Below are 20,235 nucleotides of genomic sequence, written 5' to 3'. Positions count from 1 at the left end.
CTATTGATTATGGAAATTATCCAATAAAGACATGCCAGTTCTTCTAAACTAAGCTCAACTACCCAGTTTATTACATTTGCGCAAAGCACTTCAGAAGATAAGCGCCAATCTCATGTTTGACAAAGACAGATGAGTGAGAATGTCGCAAGCGTCTAGACACCAACAACACTGGAGCTCCCTCCCAAACACTAGTGTCTTCGGATGGGTGGGACGCAATAACCGCCCTTTTCACAGGACCACTGAAGTACGCTCGACCCACTGCAGAGAGCAGCCAGTGCGGGATAGGCGATTTCATATCTTAAGATGCTACTCATTGTCCTTGTCTTGTATTTGTGTCCGGGTTTTCAGTGCCAAACTGAGGATACTGAATTGTCAGAGGATGTGGACTTTGAAGAATACGCGATTTCTGACATGGATCCAAATGCTGTAGGATTTTTTCTTGCATTTCGCATATGAAAATGTCATCATGAATAGTCATATCTAGGATCTCACCAGTCTTGTGTTTGTCTTCAGGCTCCTGTCAGGATCCCGCGGCAGGTGAAGACGCTTCTAACTAAGGTAAAGACGCGCGACACCTGCGCTTTCTCCATTTTAGTGACTGTAAAATAGTCAAGATTACTTTTTGTTTTACCTATTGGGGAAATATCCATTGATTTTAATGAAGGATGGAGGGTGTTGTAAACGCTTTTTTTCCCCAACCCCTGTAACTTGGTGATTTTTTTGCCCTATGTGTCTTAACTTTGATATATTCCCATATTTGTCTGCTGCTATAAATAAGAGTAGGTTATAAATCTGCACCTTACCTCTAAACTGTAAACTACTGTCAAGTACAAAGAGTATTGGTGTTACAACCTACAAACAGAATGAGTTGTGACTGTAGGTGGTGTGGGTTGTAACACCAATGGAAACAAGGACAGCTTAAATATTGTGCATTAATTATTCAAAGCAAATACAATACAGTTTAATCACTATACACTATCCCATTATGTTCAGTCTTTCCAGTAAGAACATTGGAAAGTATTACAATCCTCTCCTTCTGCTAAGCCCTGATATATACAGTATATATACTGTATATATATATATATATATATATATATATATATATGTAGATGGAAAGTTTATATCTATCATATATTAAATTAAGAAAAAGGATGATTTGGGTGAGACCAGTTCTGTCATTTAACATTCATAAGCAAGATTTAACTGTGTTCTCGGGGCATTTAAAAAAAAATAAATGTCAGATTGTTACATTTGAATTGGGGGAAGTTGTCACATGGATGTTTAAATACTGTAAATAATTACAAATGAAACAATTACAATATGTGTTGTCCCAAACACTGATATTGTTGTTGTTGTGCTCTTGTGGGTTTGTTTTACTGTTTAAATGTTGTCACATTTGTTTCTACAGCACCTGATACAATTCAGATTGTTTCAAAGCAGCTTTACCGTAATAAACAGGAAAACAACAGAATCAATGATGCGAACTCCATCAAATATGAGACAAATTCAAATTCTGCTGTAAGCTCTGAAAAGACAATAGTGTCATTATTCAGCTCAAGTCAGTTCAGTGTTGGTTCAGTTTAGTTCAATAACTGTGTAAAGTTCATCAATTATGAGATAAGTTCAATTCAGCTATAAGCAGCTCTACTGAAGAAGACAATAGTGTCATTATTCAGCTCAAAGTCAGTTTAATGTGGAAAAGCCTTAGTTGTTCAGTAAAAAGTTAGATTTTGTAAACTTACCCCATATAATGTGACAAACAAGCCCCATCGTTTTCTGGACCACAGTTTACTACAGTTTAACTGTATCAACAATATTTGATATTTTGGCAGAAATTAAATGGGACCCAAGTCCTCCCAGATCTTTAGGGAAACCACTTGGCTACATCACACATGTTTCAGAACAGCTATTCGAAAATATTCATGCATTTTAATTATGGTCATAACTTGCTCCCGTCTGCCAGGAAACTAAACCTCACATTCAGGAATATTTTGGCAGAAATTAAATGGGACCCAAGTCCTCCCAGATCTTTAGGGAAACCACTTGGCTACATCACACATGTTTTCAGAACAGCTATTCGAAAATATTCATGCATTTTAATTATGGTCATAACTTGCTCCCGTCTGCCAGGAAACTAAACCTCACATTCAGGAGCTGTCGGTCCAGACCACCATCATTTCCCGCTATGCCTTCACTGCGGTGTCGTGTAGCATGCTCAACAGACACTCGGCTGCTACTCAGGGGGTCTTTCAGTTCCACATCCCCACCGCTGCATACATCTCCAACTTTACCATGTAAGTGTGGAAATATGTTTTTTTTTATTTGAGTAATAGAAATGTCTCCTGCGGGTCACTGAAAGAGAGTTTAATGGTTTGGCATAAATAAAAAAATCTCAGTTTCCTGACATTGACCCAGGATATCTATGAGGTCTGTAATATGCTACGTTTTGCGATTGTCCTGTTAATGGGTAAGTTGGTCAGTGATTCCAATACTGTGTTTATATCTTGAGAGAGGTTATTGAAGGCCCTGAGAGAGTTTAGACTGTCATTATCCATTTATATGCCACTTGTGGCAACATGTTGTTGTTACCATGGCATTAATAAACATTTTCATTTCATGATGTTGGTATGATGGCAAAGGATTGTGGGCGGACGAGTATTTCCCAGCCAGGTGAAGGCCAAAGAGAAGAAGATGAAGAAGGAAGGTGGAGAAAACAATGGCAAGAAGAACAAGAACACACCAGAGCAGAGGTAAAGATAGCGAGTTACCCTCAAATGTTTGTGCCATTAAATTGAATGAGTCATTATTCAGGTAGCTAGTTATAATCATTTCCACAGTTTAACTAACTTTAACTAACCTGCTCAGCAAGATTCTCTTCAAACTGTGGCTCTGCCATGCCATCAGTTGTACTGAAAGAGAAAAGTGACCGCAGAAGAAGACTGCATATTTATACTCACTGTAGCACCCCTTGTGGCAAGCCTAAGAATTCAACGTGTTTCATTGCGTTATTAACTGTTCAATATATACAAGAAGCGATGCAAAGTTTTGAGCCCTTCATTGTTCAAATTCTTACATGTGTATTTAATTTGCTTGTAAGTGAGCAAAGGAGAAATATGGAAGATACTGAGAAATCTGAGATAGATTTTCTCCCAAAGATCGGCTTTATTGAAATGTGGTTTGGCAAACCTTGTCACAGATTCCTTTGGCAAAAAGTTCAGATTTCCAGAGTAATGTTCTCCTCTTCTTGTCAGTGAGGGTGAGATGGAGGTGTTTCGAATGGAGGTCACTGTTCCTGGACGCAACCGCGCTGTCTTCCTCCTGACCTACGAAGAGCTGCTGCAGAGACGATTGGGCCGTTACGAGCATGTGACCAGTGTTCGGCCGTTGCAATTGGTCAGCAGACTCAGCGTGGGCGTTACTGTAGTGGAGCACTCTCGCATCACTTACCTTGAAGTCTTACCCCTACGAAACGGCAAAACTCCATCTTCCAATGGCAATGGCAAAGCAGATGGTAACCAGCTGTATGCAGTTTGATTCTTGAGTGTGTATTTAGATGTGCTGTCACTGGTATGGTTTCAAATATTTGACATTATTGCAACATTTAGCCTCAAAAACGGCAAGATAGATGACACCAGTTTCAGTTACATTTCTTCCACTTTTTCTAGTTTTAAAGACCAAGTAATTAAAAACAACAACAACAACATAAAAATACCTTTTCTGATTGGTTAGTTCAAGTTGTTAAACATGAAATGGTAATCTTGTCCTGCTCCAGGTAAAGTAGGACCACCCGTTTCCACAGTAGTCAGACAAAACGACACCTTCTGCAAGATCAGCTTCACTCCAAACATTGCCCAGCAGGCCAAGATTGCAACCAATGGCATGCTAGGAGAATTTGTGGTGCATTATGATGTAGAGAGAGAAACTGGCACTGGCATTGGCGATATTCAGGTACACATACACCCATACACATAATATATTTTATTGTATATTATTAACATATATTGACATATATATGCATTTAAATATGCATTATTTGGTGGACATTGTGGCAGATTAAAATATAAAATAAAACTATTTAAATAAATAATTAATATAATAATAATTTTAAAGCAGTAAATACTACAAAAATGTATTGCAAAGATATATATAATCCATTAATAATTATACATAATTGTGTTATTTATTGTCTTTAAGTATGAAATGTCAGTTATTTAACTTTTTTCCCCTTTTCATTTCATTTTGTTATGCTTTTTCTTTTCTCCCATTTTTGAAGTCCATTCAGAGTGTGATGAAGTCACTGAAGACTTCAGACTCTTCCAGCACACTGAGCTCATTGCTTTCTTGCGCACACACACACACACACACACACACATACACACACACACACACACACTCACATACAGTTGAATTAAATGGCTGTAACAGTATCTGCTTTCTTTCAGGTGCTAGATGGACATTTTGTACACTATTTTGCCCCCAAAGACCTGCCTGTCGTGCCAAAGAATGTTGTATTTGTGATTGATACCAGTGCTTCCATGGTTGGAACCAAAATCAGACAGGTAAGTACTCTGTCATCAACACAGATTGAAGCAATCAGTTCTCCACACTCAAATGAACAACACTGAAATTTATATTCAGCATTTCTGTCTTCAGAGTTGCAGTGTGTTGTTCTCTGAAGGAGGGAATGATATTGTGATCCAGTTTTTTTTCCCAGCTGGTTCTTGTGATCTCATAGCTGGACACACAGATACACACACCCATCTCACAGCAAAATTACAGTGTTCAATAGTTCTCTTTTAATATCTCTCATGCAGACCAAAGAAGCTCTGTTCACGATCCTACGCGAGCTGCGGCCCAATGATCACTTCAATTTTGTCACTTTTTCCAAACGCATCCGTGTGTGGCAGCCGGGCAAACTTGTGCCTGTCACACCCAACAATATACGTGATGCCAAGAAATTCATCTACATGATCTCACCCACTGGAGGTAGAAAATCTTACACACTCCTAAACACACCCTGTTACACATTTAAACCACCTAATTTAATCCAATTTAAATAATTTAAAGCAACAGTTAAAAAAAACCACACAAAAAAAAACACAAAACAACGGTGTTGTTTTTAACTGAAATAAATATTAAATAAAAAAAAAATATGAAAATAAGAAATGCCTTTGAATTTGAAGTACTAAAACTGCTAAAACTAAACCTGAAATGAAAATAAATTAAAGCTAAATAGAAATGTTTCAGAAAAACAAAAACTATTAAAAATGACAAAAGCACATAGCAAAATTACTCAAACTTAAATTAAAATTAAACTGAAAATACAAATAACAAAATATATGTACTATAAGTTATAAGTTATAGTATATAATACAAAATTTACAGAATTATCTATCTATCTATCTATCTATCTATCTATATATATATAAATAGATAGATAGTATGTTAAATACATAATATAGTATTAATTTTTTCATTAAGAAATATTTCTGAAGAATCTGTACAAAGAAGCCACACATAAAGCTCCAAAAGTAAAACATTTTCATAATAAAAGAGATGCATCAAAGTCATTGTACAGAATGTATGATTTGCATTTTTAACATATTCATGAATATATTAATAGGACAAAAAAGAAATAGTCAACTGCAAAAGTTGAATGGACTAGATTTATGGTATTTTATTGTGTTTTTGTCCTTTTTTGGAGCTTGACAAATGTGGTTACTATGAACTGTTGGTAGACTGATTTGGAATGACATGAGGATAATAAAATAATGACAGTTTCAATTTTTGTTGAACTCATTTCCTCTTTCATTTAAAATCTTCTCAGGCACTGACATCAATGGTGGCATTCAGGCAGGCTCGGCCTTACTCAGTGACTACCTCTCTAGGAAAGAAGAGTCCCATCACAACAGCGTGTCACTCATAATCTTCCTGACCGATGGGCGGCCCACAGTTGGCATAGTTCAGAGTCCGGCCATTATTGGCAACACCAAAGCAGCAGTGCAGGAGAAGTTCTGCCTCTTCACAATTGGGATGGGTGATGACGTGGACTACAGGCTCTTGGAGAGGATGTCCCTGGAGAACTGTGGAACCATGAGGAGAATCCCAGAGGATGCAGATGCCAGAGTCATGCTCAAAGGGTGAGGAACATGTGGTCACTATTAACTACATACTTTTGTGAGTCTATGAACTGATTAAAGGGTAAGTTCAGGCAAAAACAAACATTGTCATTATATACTCATCCGCATGTTGTTCTGAAACAATAAGTCTTCTATATTTTGTGGAACACAAAAGGAGAAGTTTAGCAGAATATCTCAGATGTTATTTTGAACATCATGAAGCTTCAAAACTGACTAAAAGTACTTCAGAGTATAAGTAAAAATAAAGTATTATTTTAAAGTATCATCAGTGGATTTGAGTCAGATAACAGGGCCTAAAATAAATGCTCGCCAATTACCAAATGAGGGTAAAAATCAGCTCTGGCGAGTATATGAAACAGTGTAACTCACCAGTTGGCCAGTAAATTTTTTATTGTATGAATTCTAATTTAATTCATTCATTTTGGCTGGTACATTTTCTGAAGTCACTGGCCATTGGCAGGTGGAAATAAAATAAAATTAAATTAAATTTGCTACTAATCTGAAAAAGCCTAGGGCAATGTTATATGTGACCCTGGACCACAAAACCAGTCTTAAGTCGCTGGGGTATATTTGTAGCAATAGCCAAAAATACATTGTATGGGTGTGAATTATTGATTTTTCTTTTATGCCAAAAATCATTAAGATATTAAGTAAAGTTCCCTATCTGTCGGTCACTACGAGTTATGTCGAACGACATATGGGGTCTCACTTGGGAGGCCAATCATTTCTGATTTTAAGAGAAAATGGCAATGAAAATTGGCTAGTGGATTTTGCATACCTGAGCCACTCCCCGTGCATACGGGTATAAATAGGCGACAGGTGCGTCCACTCTTCAGATTTTTGCTTCGGAGCCGAGTAGTTGATGTTCTTCACTACAAAGCCAATTCATCTTTGTGTTGAAAGAGGGCTGTTCCTGGTTGGTGTTACGGCGCAGTACAGCGGTGTCCCCTGCAGCAGTGATTCCCCTGGGCACTTCGACTGAAAGAGCAGTTTTTCCTCTAAAAGAGCAAATCACAGACGATTCGCGTCTTTTTCAAGATGCCATTTCGTCCGTGTCCTTCTGGATGCGGTCGTTTCCTGTCCTCTGTTGATGGCCACGATCGCTGTCTTCAGTGTCTGGGCCTTCAGCACGCTGAAGCGGCACTCGTGGATGACCCATGCGTCTATTGTAGGCATATGACCATGACATCGCTGCGATCGCGTCTCTCTCTCCTCAAGGGGAGTGGAGCAGACCCCTCTGTCACTACCCGTCCTGGTTTCTTTGCCACGAGCAGAGGACCGCTGGCTAGTGCTCTGGGAGATTTGAGGGTTACAGTGAGAACTTCTCCGCCGGGCCACGCCCCACGGACCTCTCACTCCTCCCGCAGCGCATGTCCCGTGCATCTGCCGGGTGATTCTGCTGGGCCATCTCGCGGTGGTCCCAGCGTGTCATTCGGTGGGCGGCCAGAGGATGAGATGTCGATTGCAGCATCGGGGGATGGGCTATCGGCCTCTGAGGATGAAGATTCGGCGGGGCTGCCCCCCTCGAGTGTTGTCGCCACTGCCGAATTGGACCCAGAGCTGTAGGCCATGCTTGCCAGGGCAGCTGTGAGCATCGGGTTGGAGGTGACTACACCATCCAGCCCTGAGCACTCGCGGCTGGATGATTGGTTTCTCGGCGCGGAGCACGGCTCACAACCGCGTTCTGCTCCAGTTCCTTTCTTCCCGGAGGTGCATGAAGAGGTCACGAAGTCGTGGACGGCCCCTTTTACGGCCAGAAGCCGCTCGTCTCTCTCTTCCGTCCTCACTACCCTCGATGGCGGGGCAGCTAGGGGGTACGTTGACATTCCCCAGGTGGAGAGGGTGGTTGCGGTGCACCTGTGCCCGCAAAACGCCGCCACTTGGAGGAATTGTCCACGTCTCCCGTCCAAAGCCTGTAAGCTGTCGGCGGCTCTCGCTGCCAAAGCTTATAGTGCTGCGGGCCAAGCTGCCCCTGCCTTGCATGCCATGGCTATCCTGCAGTACACCAAGCCAAGGCGCTAAAACAAATGCACGAGGGTAGCACCGACCCGAGGTTGATGCAGGAGCTGCGCGATGTCCACTCTGGTGGACATCGACAAAAGTACGCTTTCTCGACACTCCCATCTCCCAGGCTGGCCTGTTCGTCGACACTGTCGGGGACTTTTCCCAGCAGTTCTCGGCAGTACAAAAGCAGACTGAGGCCATCCAGCACATCCTGCCCTGACGTGATCATCCAGCTGCCACCGTTCCGTCGCTGGCCACGCCTCAGCCTGCTTGTCGCCGTGGGCGCCTTCCTGTGTCCTCCACTCGCGCTGAGACAATGTCGAGGCCGGCGCATCTAGCCCCACACAGGAGAGCGGTGCCCCCCGTGTCGCACCCAGCTGCTAAGTTCTCCAAGAAGACGACGAAGCGGCCCTGACACGGGCAACCTGGAGATGTGGGCGACTGCTCTTCAGGAGGTGGCGAGGTCAGTGCCGCTCCTTCCGCCGGAGGAGGGCCAGGTGGAGAATTCTTTGTTCCCTTTTCTTTTTGTTCCGCCGCTGGCGTGACCACATTTTCAAAGAAAGAGCAGTTTCCTTTTCCTCTGGGTTGCAATGCTCGTGGGTCGACAGTGAGCGACGCACCGCTTCCTCACTCTCACCCATGACGCCCCCTATCGCCAGTGGCCAAGAGTTCAGAGAAGCAACGCCTCTCCACTGCACCACTGCAGGTACGTCGACTGTCTTTGACACCCTTTGGTGCCACTCATACGGAGTTTGAGAGCGTGGCTTGCGTTACCCAACCCGTCCTGCTGGCTCATTCGGACGGTTCGACTCGGCTACGCGATTCAGTTCACCAGGCGACCTCCCAAGTTCAACGGCGTTCTCGAGACTTCGGTGGCTCGCACAAGACGAGATGCCTCTGTCTTGTGCGAGGAGATTGCTGTCCTGTTGGCGAAGGATGCAATCGAGCTGGTCCCTCCAGCCGAGATGAGGAAGGGGTTTTACTTCATCTTACCCAAGAAAAGCGGTGGCCTTCGACCTATCTTGGATCTGCGAGTCTTGAATCGGGCCCTGCACAAGCTCCCGTTCAAAATGTTGATGCAGAAACGTATTATCAAATGCGTTGAAGCCCAGGATTGGTTTGCAGTGATCGACCTGAAGGACGTGCACTTTCATGTCTCGATTGTTCCTCCGTTCCTACGGTTTGCGTTCGAGGGTCGGGCATGGCAATACAAGGTACTAGGTGGTGAAGACAGCGCCGCTCTTTCCCCTGGAGGAGAGCCGGGCGGTGAATCCTCTGTTTCATTTTCTTTCTGTTCCGCCGCTGGCTCAATGGCCAGCGGTAACCACATTTTCAAAGAAAGAACAGTTTCGTTTTCCCCCGGGTTGCAAGGCTCGTGGGTTGACAGTGATCGACGCACCGCTTCCTCAACCTCACCCATGATGTCCCCTATCGCTAGTGGCCAAGAGATTGCGGTCAGTCCCTCCGGGAACACGGGGAGTTCTGCTGTGATGACTCAGAATGCGAGACGCCTCTGTCTTGCGAGATTGCTGTACTATTAGTGAAGGATGCAATCGAGCCGGTCCCACCAGCCGAGATGAGGAAGGGGTTTTACAGCCCTTTCTTCAATGTACCCAAGAAAAGCGGTGGCCTTCGACCTATCTTGGATCTGCGAGTCTTGAATCGGGCCCTGCACAAGCTCCCGTTCAAAATGTTGATGCAGAAACGTATTATCAAATGCGTTGAAGCCCAGGATTGGTTTGCAGTGATCGACCTGAAGGACGTGCACTTTCATGTCTCGATTGTTCCTCCGTTCCTACGGTTTGCGTTCGAGGGTCGGGCATGGCAATACAAGGTACTTACCTTCGGGCTCTCCCTGTCCCCCCGTGTCTTCACGAAAGTCGCGGAGGGCGCCCTTGCCACACTATGGAAAGTGTCCTCAACTATCTCGACGATTGGCTCATCATGGCCCGGTCGCGAGAGGAGTTGTGCGATCACAGGGACCTGGTGCTTCAGCACCTCAGTCAGTTGATCAAGCTCTCCCCGTGCAGAAAATCTCTTATCTCGGTATGGAGTTAGACTCGGTGGGTATGACGGCACGTCTCACCAACGAACGTGCCCAATCGGTGCTGAACTGCCTTAGTTCCTTCAGCGGCAGGACAGTGGTACCACTGAAACATTTTCAGAGGCTCCTGGGGCATATAGCATCCGCAGCCGCAGTCACGCCGCTCGGATTGCTTCATATGAGACCACTTCAGCACTGGCTACACTCCCGAGTCCCGAGATGGGCATGGCGCTGCGGTACACATCGTGTCACCATCACACCGATGTGTCGCCGCCTATTCAGCCCCTGGTCAGACCTTGCTTTTCTACGGGCCGGGGTGCCCTTAGAACAAGTGTCCCGGCATGTCGTTGTCACGACAGATGCCTCCAACACAGGCTGGGGCGCTACGTGCAACGGGCAGGCAGCCTTCGGGTCCTGGACAGGACCTTGACTGCTTTGGCACATCAACTGTCTGGAGTTGTTGGCAGTGCATCTAGCTTTGCGGCAGTTCTGGCCGCTGCTGCTGGACAAGCACGTATTGGTCCGAACGGACAACACTGCGGCTGTTTCGCACATCAACCGTCAGGGCGGTCTACGATAACGTCGCATGTCTCAACTCGCTCCGCCATCTCCTTCTCTGTAGTCAGACGCGTCTAAAAAATCGCTGCGAGCCGTCCACATTCCGGGGGGAGCTCAATCGTGCGGCCGACGCGCTCTCACGACAGCCCACTTTCTCTGGAGAATGGCGACTCCATCCCCAGACAGTTCAGCTGATCTGGAGTCGATTCGGGGAAGCTCAGGTGGGCCTGTTTGCTTCCCACGAGTCCTCCCACTGTCAGTTGTACTATTCCCTGACCCAGGACCCCCTGGGCACGGATGCACTGGCACACAACTGTCACCCTCCACCTTGAAAGTGTATGTCGCTGCTATCGCAGCACATCACGATGCAGTGGATGGCTGGTACCTGGGAAAGCATGACCTGATCGTTAGGTTCCTGAGGGGTGCCAGAAGGTTGAATCCTCCTAGGACACCCCTGATACCCTCCTGGGATCTCTCTATTGTCCTGGCTGGACTTCAGAGGGGTCCCTTTGAGCCGCTTGATTCAGTTGAGCTAAAGTTCCTGTCTCTTAAGACAGCGCTCCTGATGGCGCTCACTTCCATCAAGAGGGTCGGGGACCTCCAAGCATTTTCGGTAAGTGAAGAGTGCCTTGTGTTCAGGCCGGCCTACTCTCACATTGTCCTGAGACCCCGGCCTGGATACGTGCCCAAGGTTCCCACCACTCTCTTCCGAGACCTGGTGGTGAAACTTAAAGCGCTGCCCCCGGAGGAGGCAGATCCAGCCTTGGCGTTGCTGTGTCCCGTAAGAGCGTTACGCATATACGTGGACCGCACCCAGAGTTCAGAAACTCTGATCAGCTCCTTGTCTGCTTTGGAGGTCAGCAGAAAGGGAAGGCTGTCTCCAAGCAGAGGTTGGTTCACTGGATAGTGGATGCCATCGCCTTGGCGTACCAATCCCAAGGCGAGCCGTGCCCCCTGGGGGAGAGCCCACTCCACTCGGGAGTGTTGCCTCCTCCTGGGCGCTGGGGCACGGCGCCTCTCTGGGAGACATCTGTCGAGCTGCGGGCTGGGCGACACCTAACACCTTTGTGAGGTTTTACAACCTTCGTGTAGAGCCGGTTTCTTCCCGTGTGTTGGGTAACAGGTAATTGGCAGGAAGATCTGGCTCGTGTCACGCTTGCTGCGCCATTCCCCCTCAGACGGGGATGCGAGCACCTTTCTTCTCCCAGTAGAGTTCCCCAGTTGGCGAACCCTGGTCGAGCATCCTCCAGCACCCCCGGCAGTCAGACTTGGCGGAGCAGTCTGACGCCAGGCCCAGTACTGGTGTTAGCATGCCCGGTGTCCCGGCCAGCCCCTGTACTGGGCTAGGTGTCCATATGGCTTGATTCCCTACGGGTAATCCCATATGTGTATTCTTCCACGGTAAGGTGTCCCTCTCGGTAAACCCGTGTCTTCCCTTGACAGACCCGCTCTGTCAGTCTCTCCTGGCAGTTGTTCCATCCCTACTCTAAGGTAGGACCTGCCTCAGAGACCCATTCCATATGTAGTACTGCCCTCTGGGTCAGTCCATATCAGTATCTCCACATGTCACCTCCCTACGGGTAGGATGTGGTCTCCGTAGGAACCTTTTTCTTAAGGCTCGCCTCCCCATCGTTCTGCCAGGCTGAAAGAACAAATAGGAAAGATTTGAAGCAATCTTTCACTGAAGGTTGAAATCCCTTCCAAAAACATTTTTGTGGACGGAACAGCAGCATGGCCATCTCCAGCAGCGATGTACTCACTGTTGGTCCCCTTCGGTACCAAGGTCAGTGAATTTGCGCTGGGGCTTTGGGAAGTTTACGACCTTAGCGTAACTTTTGTGGCACGCCACGGCTTGTCAACAATTGCGGTGCCACAGGGTTGAGACGGTGTTCAGGTTGTGGCGTTTTCCATGGACTCCATATGTCGTTCGACATAACTCGTAGTGACCGACAGATAGGGAACGTCTCGGTTACGTACGTAACCCTCGTTCCCTGATGGAGAGAACGGAGACGTTATGTCCCTATGCCACAACCTTGAACCATTCGCTGTTGCCTGGACACTTCTTGTTCACGTTCTCACATTCACGTTCCACACGTTCACCTGTCGCCTATTTATACCCGTATGCATGGGGAGTGGCTCAAGTATGCAAAATCCACTATCCGATTTTCATTGCCGTTTTCTCTTAAACTCAGAGAAGATTGGCCTCCCAAGTGAGACCCCATATGTCGCTGGCGCACGGCGCTTCTCTGGCAGACATCTGTCGAGCTGCGGGCTGGGTGACACCTAACACCTTCGCGAGGTTTTACAACCTTCGTGGAGAGCCGGTTTCTTCCCGTGTGTTGGGTAACAGGTAATTGGCAGGAAGATCTGGCTCGTGTCACGCTTGCTGCGCCATTCCCCCTCAGACGGGGATGCGAGCACCTTTCTTCTCCCAGTAGAGTTCCCCAGTTGGCGAACCCTGGTCGAGCATCCTCCAGCACCCCCGGCAGTCAGACTTGGCGGAGCAGTCTGACGCCAGGCCCAGTACTGGTGTTAGCATGCCCGGTGTCCCGGCCAGCCCCTGTACTGGGCTAGGTGTCCATATGGCTTGATTCCCTACGGGTAATCCCATATGTGTATTCTTCCACGGTAAGGTTTCCCTCTCGGCAAACCCGTGTCTTCCCTTAAAAGACCCGCTCTGTCAGTCTCTTCTGGCAGTTGTTCCATCCCTACTCTAAGGTAGGACCTGCCTCAGAGACCCATTCCATATGTAGTACTGCCCTCTGGGTCAGTCCATATCAGTATCTCCACATGTCACCTCCCTACGGGTAGGATGTGGTCTCCGTAGGAACCTTTTTCTTAAGGCTCGCCTCCCCATCGTTCTGCCAGGCTGAAAGAACAAATAGGAAAGATTTGAAGCAATCTTTCACTGAAGGTTGAAATCCCTTCCAAAAACATTTTTGTGGACGGAACAGCAGCATGGCCATCTCCAGCAGCGATGTACTCACTGTTGGTCCCCTTCGGTACCAAGGTCAGTGAATTTGCGCTGGGGCTTTGGGAAGTTTACGACCTTAGCGTAACTTTTGTGGCACGCCACGGCTTGTCAACAATTGCGGTGCCACAGGGTTGAGACGGTGTTCAGGTTGTGGCGTTTTCCATGGACTCCATATGTCGTTCGACATAACTCGTAGTGACCGACAGATAGGGAACGTCTCGGTTACGTACGTAACCCTCGTTCCCTGATGGAGAGAACGGAGACGTTATGTCCCTATGCCACAACCTTGAACCATTCGCTGTTGCCTGGACACTTCTTGTTCACGTTCTCACATTCACGTTCCACACGTTCACCTGTCGCCTATTTATACCCGTATGCATGGGGAGTGGCTCAAGTATGCAAAATCCACTATCCGATTTTCATTGCCGTTTTCTCTTAAACTCAGAGAAGATTGGCCTCCCAAGTGAGACCCCATATGTCATTCGACATAACGTCTCCGTTCCCTCCATCAGGGAATGAGGGTTACGTACGTAACTGAGACGATCATGTTCCATGAAGATATTTTGTAAATTTCCTACTGTAAATATATCAAAACTTAATTTTTGATTAGTAATATACATTGCTAAGAACTTCATTTGGACAACTTTAAAGGCAATTTTCTCAATTTTTCTTTGCACCCTCAGATTCCAGATTTTCAAATAGTTGTATCTCAGTCAAATATTGTCTAACAAACCTATCCTAACAAACCATACATCAATGGAAAGCTTATTTATTCAGCTTTCATATGATGTATAAATCATTATGACTGGTTTTGTGGTCCATGGTCACATATTAGGTAAGCACAAGACAACTCAATGGTACACAAAACAAACCAAAAACCAAGAGGTTGGCTATTTTGACTTAGACTTGTAAACAACCAACCTAGAAACCATCTAGCAACATCCTAGCAGAACACCCTAACAACCATATAGCAATGCACTAAAACACTCAGAACATCAACTGCATAGCAATACCCTGGCAACTATTAATAATTTGAGGCAAGTATGTTAGCACGTGTGGCATTTTGTGACGAAAAAACCCCCCTTAAAGTCAAGGTTAAAGGTCAAAAGTGACATGAGACGCCATTGAAAGACTGAAATCTTTACACAAGGCTTAACAGTTGGGCCCCACTCTAAAAGTTCAACAAGTTTAACGTAAAGAATACATGACTTATTAACCCACAATCTGAGGCAAAACTGTTGCATTGTGACCTTATTATTCCTTTTCTCCTCTCTTTATCGTCTTCTCGCCTATCTTTCACCTACTATCTCTCTATAGCTTCTACGATGAGATCGGCACTCCATTGTTATCCGACATCCGGGTGGAATACTCTGAGGATGCTGTGGAATACATCACCCAGAACCTTTTCACAAATTACTTCAACGGCTCTGAGCTCATTGTAGCTGGAAAACTGACCAATCACAGCTCAGACTCGTTGCATGTTCAGGTTACCGCCAGCAACAGCGAGCGAAGCATCGTGCTGGAGAAAGACGTGTCAATACACGAGCGAGAGCAGGAAACCGAACGGCGGCTAGCGGAAGCGGAGGCAGGTCCAAATGTGAACGGTTACGTGGAACGACTGTGGGGATACCTGAGTGTTAAAGACGGGCTAAAAGGACGACTGCGCAGCCAGACGAGCGCAGAGCGGGAAAACTACACACAACACACTACAAATCTGTCATTAACGTATAATTTCCTCACGCCACTCACACAAATGATAGTGGAAAAACCACAAGTGCTGGCCGATGGAACTTTAGCACAGACACAGAAAGAGGCAGAGGCCACCGAGGCTCCGCCCCCTGCTGAGTCATCCAGTCAGCTGTCGGAAGACAACAACAGTCTAACACCCCAGAGCCTGCACAGAAATCAACCGCCCAAGCCAACTTCTGCAGTCTCCAAGGCAACAAGTGTGTTTATTTAAATTGGACAGAAAGTAAAACATTTGTTTTAGATCAGATTTAGGATCATTATGACTGTCATAACATAATCGTTCTTGAAAATATTAAGGTGACTCAAACAATCCATTGACGATTTCACTGTTCTCCATTTATCTCCAGGTGGCGTCAGCAAACTTACCAAAAAGTCTGTCACCTTATCCAAAACATCCGGTATTTCTCAATTTTTCTACATCTGCTTTGCATTTCAGTGCGAATGTGAGTGAGTGTAGTTGAAAGTGTCAGTAGTGTCTGTTCACATCGACTGGGTGGCTTGTAATTTGTTTTGTTCAGGTAAAGGGGCCTCGTCAGAATGCAGCTAATTGCTACTGAGAGTTGTGTATGGGCTCTAATTCACATGCCTGTGTTTGGGAACTGATGGGAAAAAGGCAGGATTTCAACAAACCCCCAAGTATTAAACTTCAGAGCATAACTCATTCCTCACTCTTTGTGCTATTGATATGAATTAGGCCTCAAATTGTGCATTTTTATTAGTTTCATCTTTATTTTTCAAAATACTTTATTGGCTTGATTGCTACACACACAATATTACCAAAGCAAAGAAAAAACAATACAAGCAGTGACCCAAAAGAAAAAAAAGAAAAGAAAATATATTGATAAATAAATGTAAAAGAAAAAAGTGAAAAATAAAAGTAAAAGGTGCCACTAATGCTAACAAAACGCAAAACAAACAAACAGCTGCATAGCAACACACACACGATACTGCCAAACTATCAATACAAACAATACAAGCAGCGACTAAAAACCAAAAAAGAAAATATAGTGATATTGATAAATAAAAGTAAAAGAAAAAAGTGAACAAAAAAGTCAAAGGTGCCAGTAATGCTAACATAACAAACAAACAAAACAAAATGAAACAAAGCGAACAAATAAAACAAAACACGGAGGCAGGCTTTTTGACAGTAAGCAACCGCAACCTCATAAAAGTGCACTAAAACACTCAGAACACTGTATAGCAACACCCTGGCAACCATTAATATTATGTAGCAAGTATGTTAGAGTGTTTGGCATTTTGTTGTATGCACAAAGCATCAGAATACATTGATGCAGTCAGTATATGTGCACGAGCAAGATGTGCATGAGAGATTAGTCTGCAGTATTCACAAAGAGTCTTTTTCAAGTTTTGAATGGAGGAAATCTGGTAGATGCATTTATCACAAGTAAAACTGGCCTCCATTTGAGTTGAATCGGAAAGCTTTGAAAAGCCACTTTTCTGTTGGCATGATTTGTGATCTCATATAAAATGTTGCATAAGGACAACCACACATCAGGCTTGCTAAATGTGAGAATTCACAGGGGACTTTGGGTTGCACATAACCAACAAACTTGCATAATTTGATTTACTTCCATGCAACAAAGTCAAGTAAAAAAAATAAATAAAAATACAATATATTCACACAATGTTCTACAAATGGTCCATATTCAAGTAAAAATGGATTAAATTATATCTTCGGTATAATACATTATCTTCCTATCTGTCTTTAGCTGATGGCGACCCTCATTTTGTGGTGGAGGTACCCCACAGTAAACTGACTGTGTGTTTCAACATTAATGGGGAGCCAGGACACATTCTCCGACTCGTGACTGACCATAAACACTCAGGTAAACAACTGAAATACACTTTTTTCGGAAGTATTTGCACAGTATTTTACAAGTATTAACTTTTTGCTTTGCTATTTATTGAGCTTTGCATTAGTGACAATTCTTGGCCAATTTAAAGGGATAGTTCACCCAAAAATGAAAATATGTGTCATCATGTATGCACCCTTAAGTTGTTCCAAACCTGTCAGTTTCTTTATTCATGCTGAACACAAAAGAAGATATTTTGAAGAATGTTGTAAGTAAACTGTTGATGGTAGCCATTGACTTCCATAGTATTTTTTTTCCATAATATGGAAGTCAATGGCTAACTGTTTGAATACCAGCAATCTTCAACATTTTCAAAATTAATACAGGTTTGGAAAAACATGATGGTGACTAAATGTAATATTTACATTTTAATTTTTGCATGAACTATACCCTTTGAGATTAAAATTGTGTAAGCTGTCATTCCATATCATAGTTTACTTTAGATTTTATATTCAGAACATTTTATTAACATTTAATATTTATATATGGACCCTTGACATGAATATGTATGTTTTGTCCCCATTAGGCGTGACTGTGAACGGTGCACTGATTGGAGCTCCAGCCCCAGCCGGCAGTCATAAAGAACAGAGGACATATTTCAACACCATAACAATAGTAGCCGATAAACCACACCGCTCTTATATTGAGGTGACCCCACAAAAGGTCATACTGGACGACCGGGACCGGATGATCTTACCATCCAGCTCCAGCATTTCCGTTCAGACTGCAAACCTGGGTGTGGTCATTATTGCTAACACAAACCTGACAGTGACCATTCTAGGAACTATCCAGTTTGTCATCTTATTCCACCATTACAACAATCCAGCGCCCTATCAGCGGGATCACCTGGGGTTTTACATCGCTAACAGCAAAGGATTGAGCAAGGATACACATGGGTTGCTAGGTAAGCAGTAAGCACACGTACACAAATCTAGTTGTAATGTTGCGGGAACTTGAGAAAACAAGCAGAGGTGATCTACATGCAGGGAGTTTAATTAAAGGCGATTCCGGAAAGGCTGGCAATAGCAAGCTAGCTTTGAAAGCAAGATCCCACCCTCCCTGCAAATCACTCTCCAGAGTGTTCCAGAGACTCACACACACACTGTGCAGGGGGGGTTTTCAGGTTACAGAATAGATAGGAGAACATTATCACCGGAGACCTTGTGAGAGAGACACATTTCAATAGCAGAACAGAATTCAGTTTTCAATCTTTCTCATAAGAAGTGAATGCTGTGAAATTAAGACCATTTTACCAAACATTTAAAATGATGACAAAAATGAAAGGGAAAAACCAATAGATTCACAAGATACATCATATGTAGTATACTGACATTCTTAGTGAACTTTCAGTGACTTGAGCCTGGTGGAGGGGGAGAGGGGGACTCATAAATAAGAGAGGAGAGAAGTTTGGGCAAGGTGGTGTCCTTTGCTCTTTCTTGGAGATCTTCTCTCCAGATTAGTGAGTTTTATTGTTTTATTGCAGGGTGTTTGGTTGCGTGTCCTGTCTTAGCAGGAAAACCATCCTTACACTGATAGGTGGAGATGACTTTACAGAATCGTGGGGAATGTAGTTTTTCACCAGGAATTCCACTGTTAAAAAAAACCCCACTGAAACAACAGAAGCATATTATCATTGAATAACAACCTCGTAGCTCACAGTAGGTCTGTGGTTAATCAGTTCCCCCAGGGAGAAAATGAATGGTATTGTTCATTTCGAAATCTGACTGTCTTTAATGTGTAACGTTTGATGTTAGCATGTTGCTAAGCCAACATTGTAATGCTCTTGCCATAAAAACACAGTACACCAAATTTTAAGTAAAAAGTCCACCGTAAAGAGGTTCAACTTTTTTATTGATACTTTACAGTACTGAATGAAAACGTTAATTTATTTACAGGCCACATTTCTTTAACTTTGTCGGGCATCTTGGATTAACTTTTTCAGCAAGTTTGTCGCAGTACATTGTGGACTTGTTTTCTCCACAAACATGCACATGAAACGTAAAAATGCTACCTACGTAGGCAGCGCACTAGGCTTTGGAACAGATCTACAAAAGCAAAAACAATTTCTACATATTAAATGAGAGATACATTTTTGTATTTACAGGCCAGTTCCTGTATGAAGACATTGGATTGATGCAGCTTCCTGGAAATTTCAGCATGGCCAGAGAAAACGGCACACAGGAAACACTAGGGAAAAATATCAGTCTACCCAGCTGCCCTGCACTGAAGGTGAAGGATCGTACTGTCACTGTCATAAAGAAGAGCAGGCGAATCTACTCTGGAAAGCAGACAGTAGACTGCTGGTTTGCCAAAAACAATGCGGCTAAACTGATTGATGGACAATACAGTGATTATGTTGTGTCACATCTGTTTGACACAGGAGACTGGGCTAATGGAACCAACACACACTAAGACAAACACACACACGCATACACACACACACACACACACACAAACATTCAGAATATAATTCTACCGGACTGATGGTCATGACCCAGATATATTCACACAAACACTTTGAAAACCATCACAAAGACCCATAAGCAGTATTTTAAGTAAATGATTTATATCTGAACATAATACTTTACTGTTTTTTTTATCGTAGTCATTTACAAATATATATTATATATATTTTTTTGTTAATATAATGAGATGAATGAACTCATTTTGTACTAATAAATGTTAACAATAGGTAGTCAATTCTGTCTCCTTTTTGGTAAAGAACACAACAGTAAGGATAATGATAAAACTACCATGACCTCTGAGATTAAGCAATGAAATATGCTTGTAATTTTAATGTTTAGATAGACAGACAGACAGACAGACAGACAGACAGATGATAGACAGACAGACAGACAGACAGACAGATAGACAGATAGATAGATAGATAGA

At 44.1% G+C, this 20,235-nt stretch overlaps 1 protein-coding gene across 1 annotated transcript; it reads left to right on the top strand.

Annotated features, from left to right (window-relative positions):
* The first annotated feature begins 266 nt into the window (after nucleotides 1-266).
* On the top strand, nucleotides 267-19,942 carry LOC107675976 (inter-alpha-trypsin inhibitor heavy chain H5-like). The gene is made up of 14 exons (XM_016470481.1): nucleotides 267-426; nucleotides 514-558; nucleotides 2,131-2,294; nucleotides 2,640-2,750; nucleotides 3,252-3,511; nucleotides 3,773-3,948; nucleotides 4,443-4,559; nucleotides 4,815-4,986; nucleotides 5,828-6,140; nucleotides 15,038-15,666; nucleotides 15,817-15,867; nucleotides 17,200-17,316; nucleotides 17,870-18,247; nucleotides 19,448-19,942. The coding sequence occupies exons 1-14, from the start codon at nucleotides 304-306 to the stop codon at nucleotides 19,753-19,755; spliced, it is 2,964 nt and encodes a 987-aa protein (XP_016325967.1). The 5' UTR covers nucleotides 267-303; the 3' UTR covers nucleotides 19,756-19,942.
* The last annotated feature ends 293 nt before the right edge of the window (nucleotides 19,943-20,235 follow it).

This window comes from Sinocyclocheilus anshuiensis, unplaced genomic scaffold (assembly GCF_001515605.1).
Source record: "Sinocyclocheilus anshuiensis isolate Anshui unplaced genomic scaffold, SAMN03320099.WGS_v1.1 scaffold1836, whole genome shotgun sequence".
NCBI classification, from domain to species: domain Eukaryota; kingdom Metazoa; phylum Chordata; class Actinopteri; order Cypriniformes; family Cyprinidae; genus Sinocyclocheilus; species Sinocyclocheilus anshuiensis.
This window is presented reverse-complemented; position numbering and strand designations above follow the sequence as displayed.

What these genes read in the sequence shown, in the direction of transcription:
- LOC107675976 (XM_016470481.1), top strand. Translation starts at nt 304, where the DNA reads ATGCTACTCATTGTCCTTGTCTTGTATTTGTGTCCGGGTTTTCAGTGC. An exon ending in TTGGAACCAAAATCAGACAG is followed by an intron (nt 4,560 to 4,814) that starts GTAAGTACTCTG and finishes TCTCTCATGCAG; the next exon opens with ACCAAAGAAGCTCTGTTCAC. An exon ending in GACTGACCATAAACACTCAG is followed by an intron (nt 17,317 to 17,869) that starts GTAAACAACTGA and finishes TGTCCCCATTAG; the next exon opens with GCGTGACTGTGAACGGTGCA.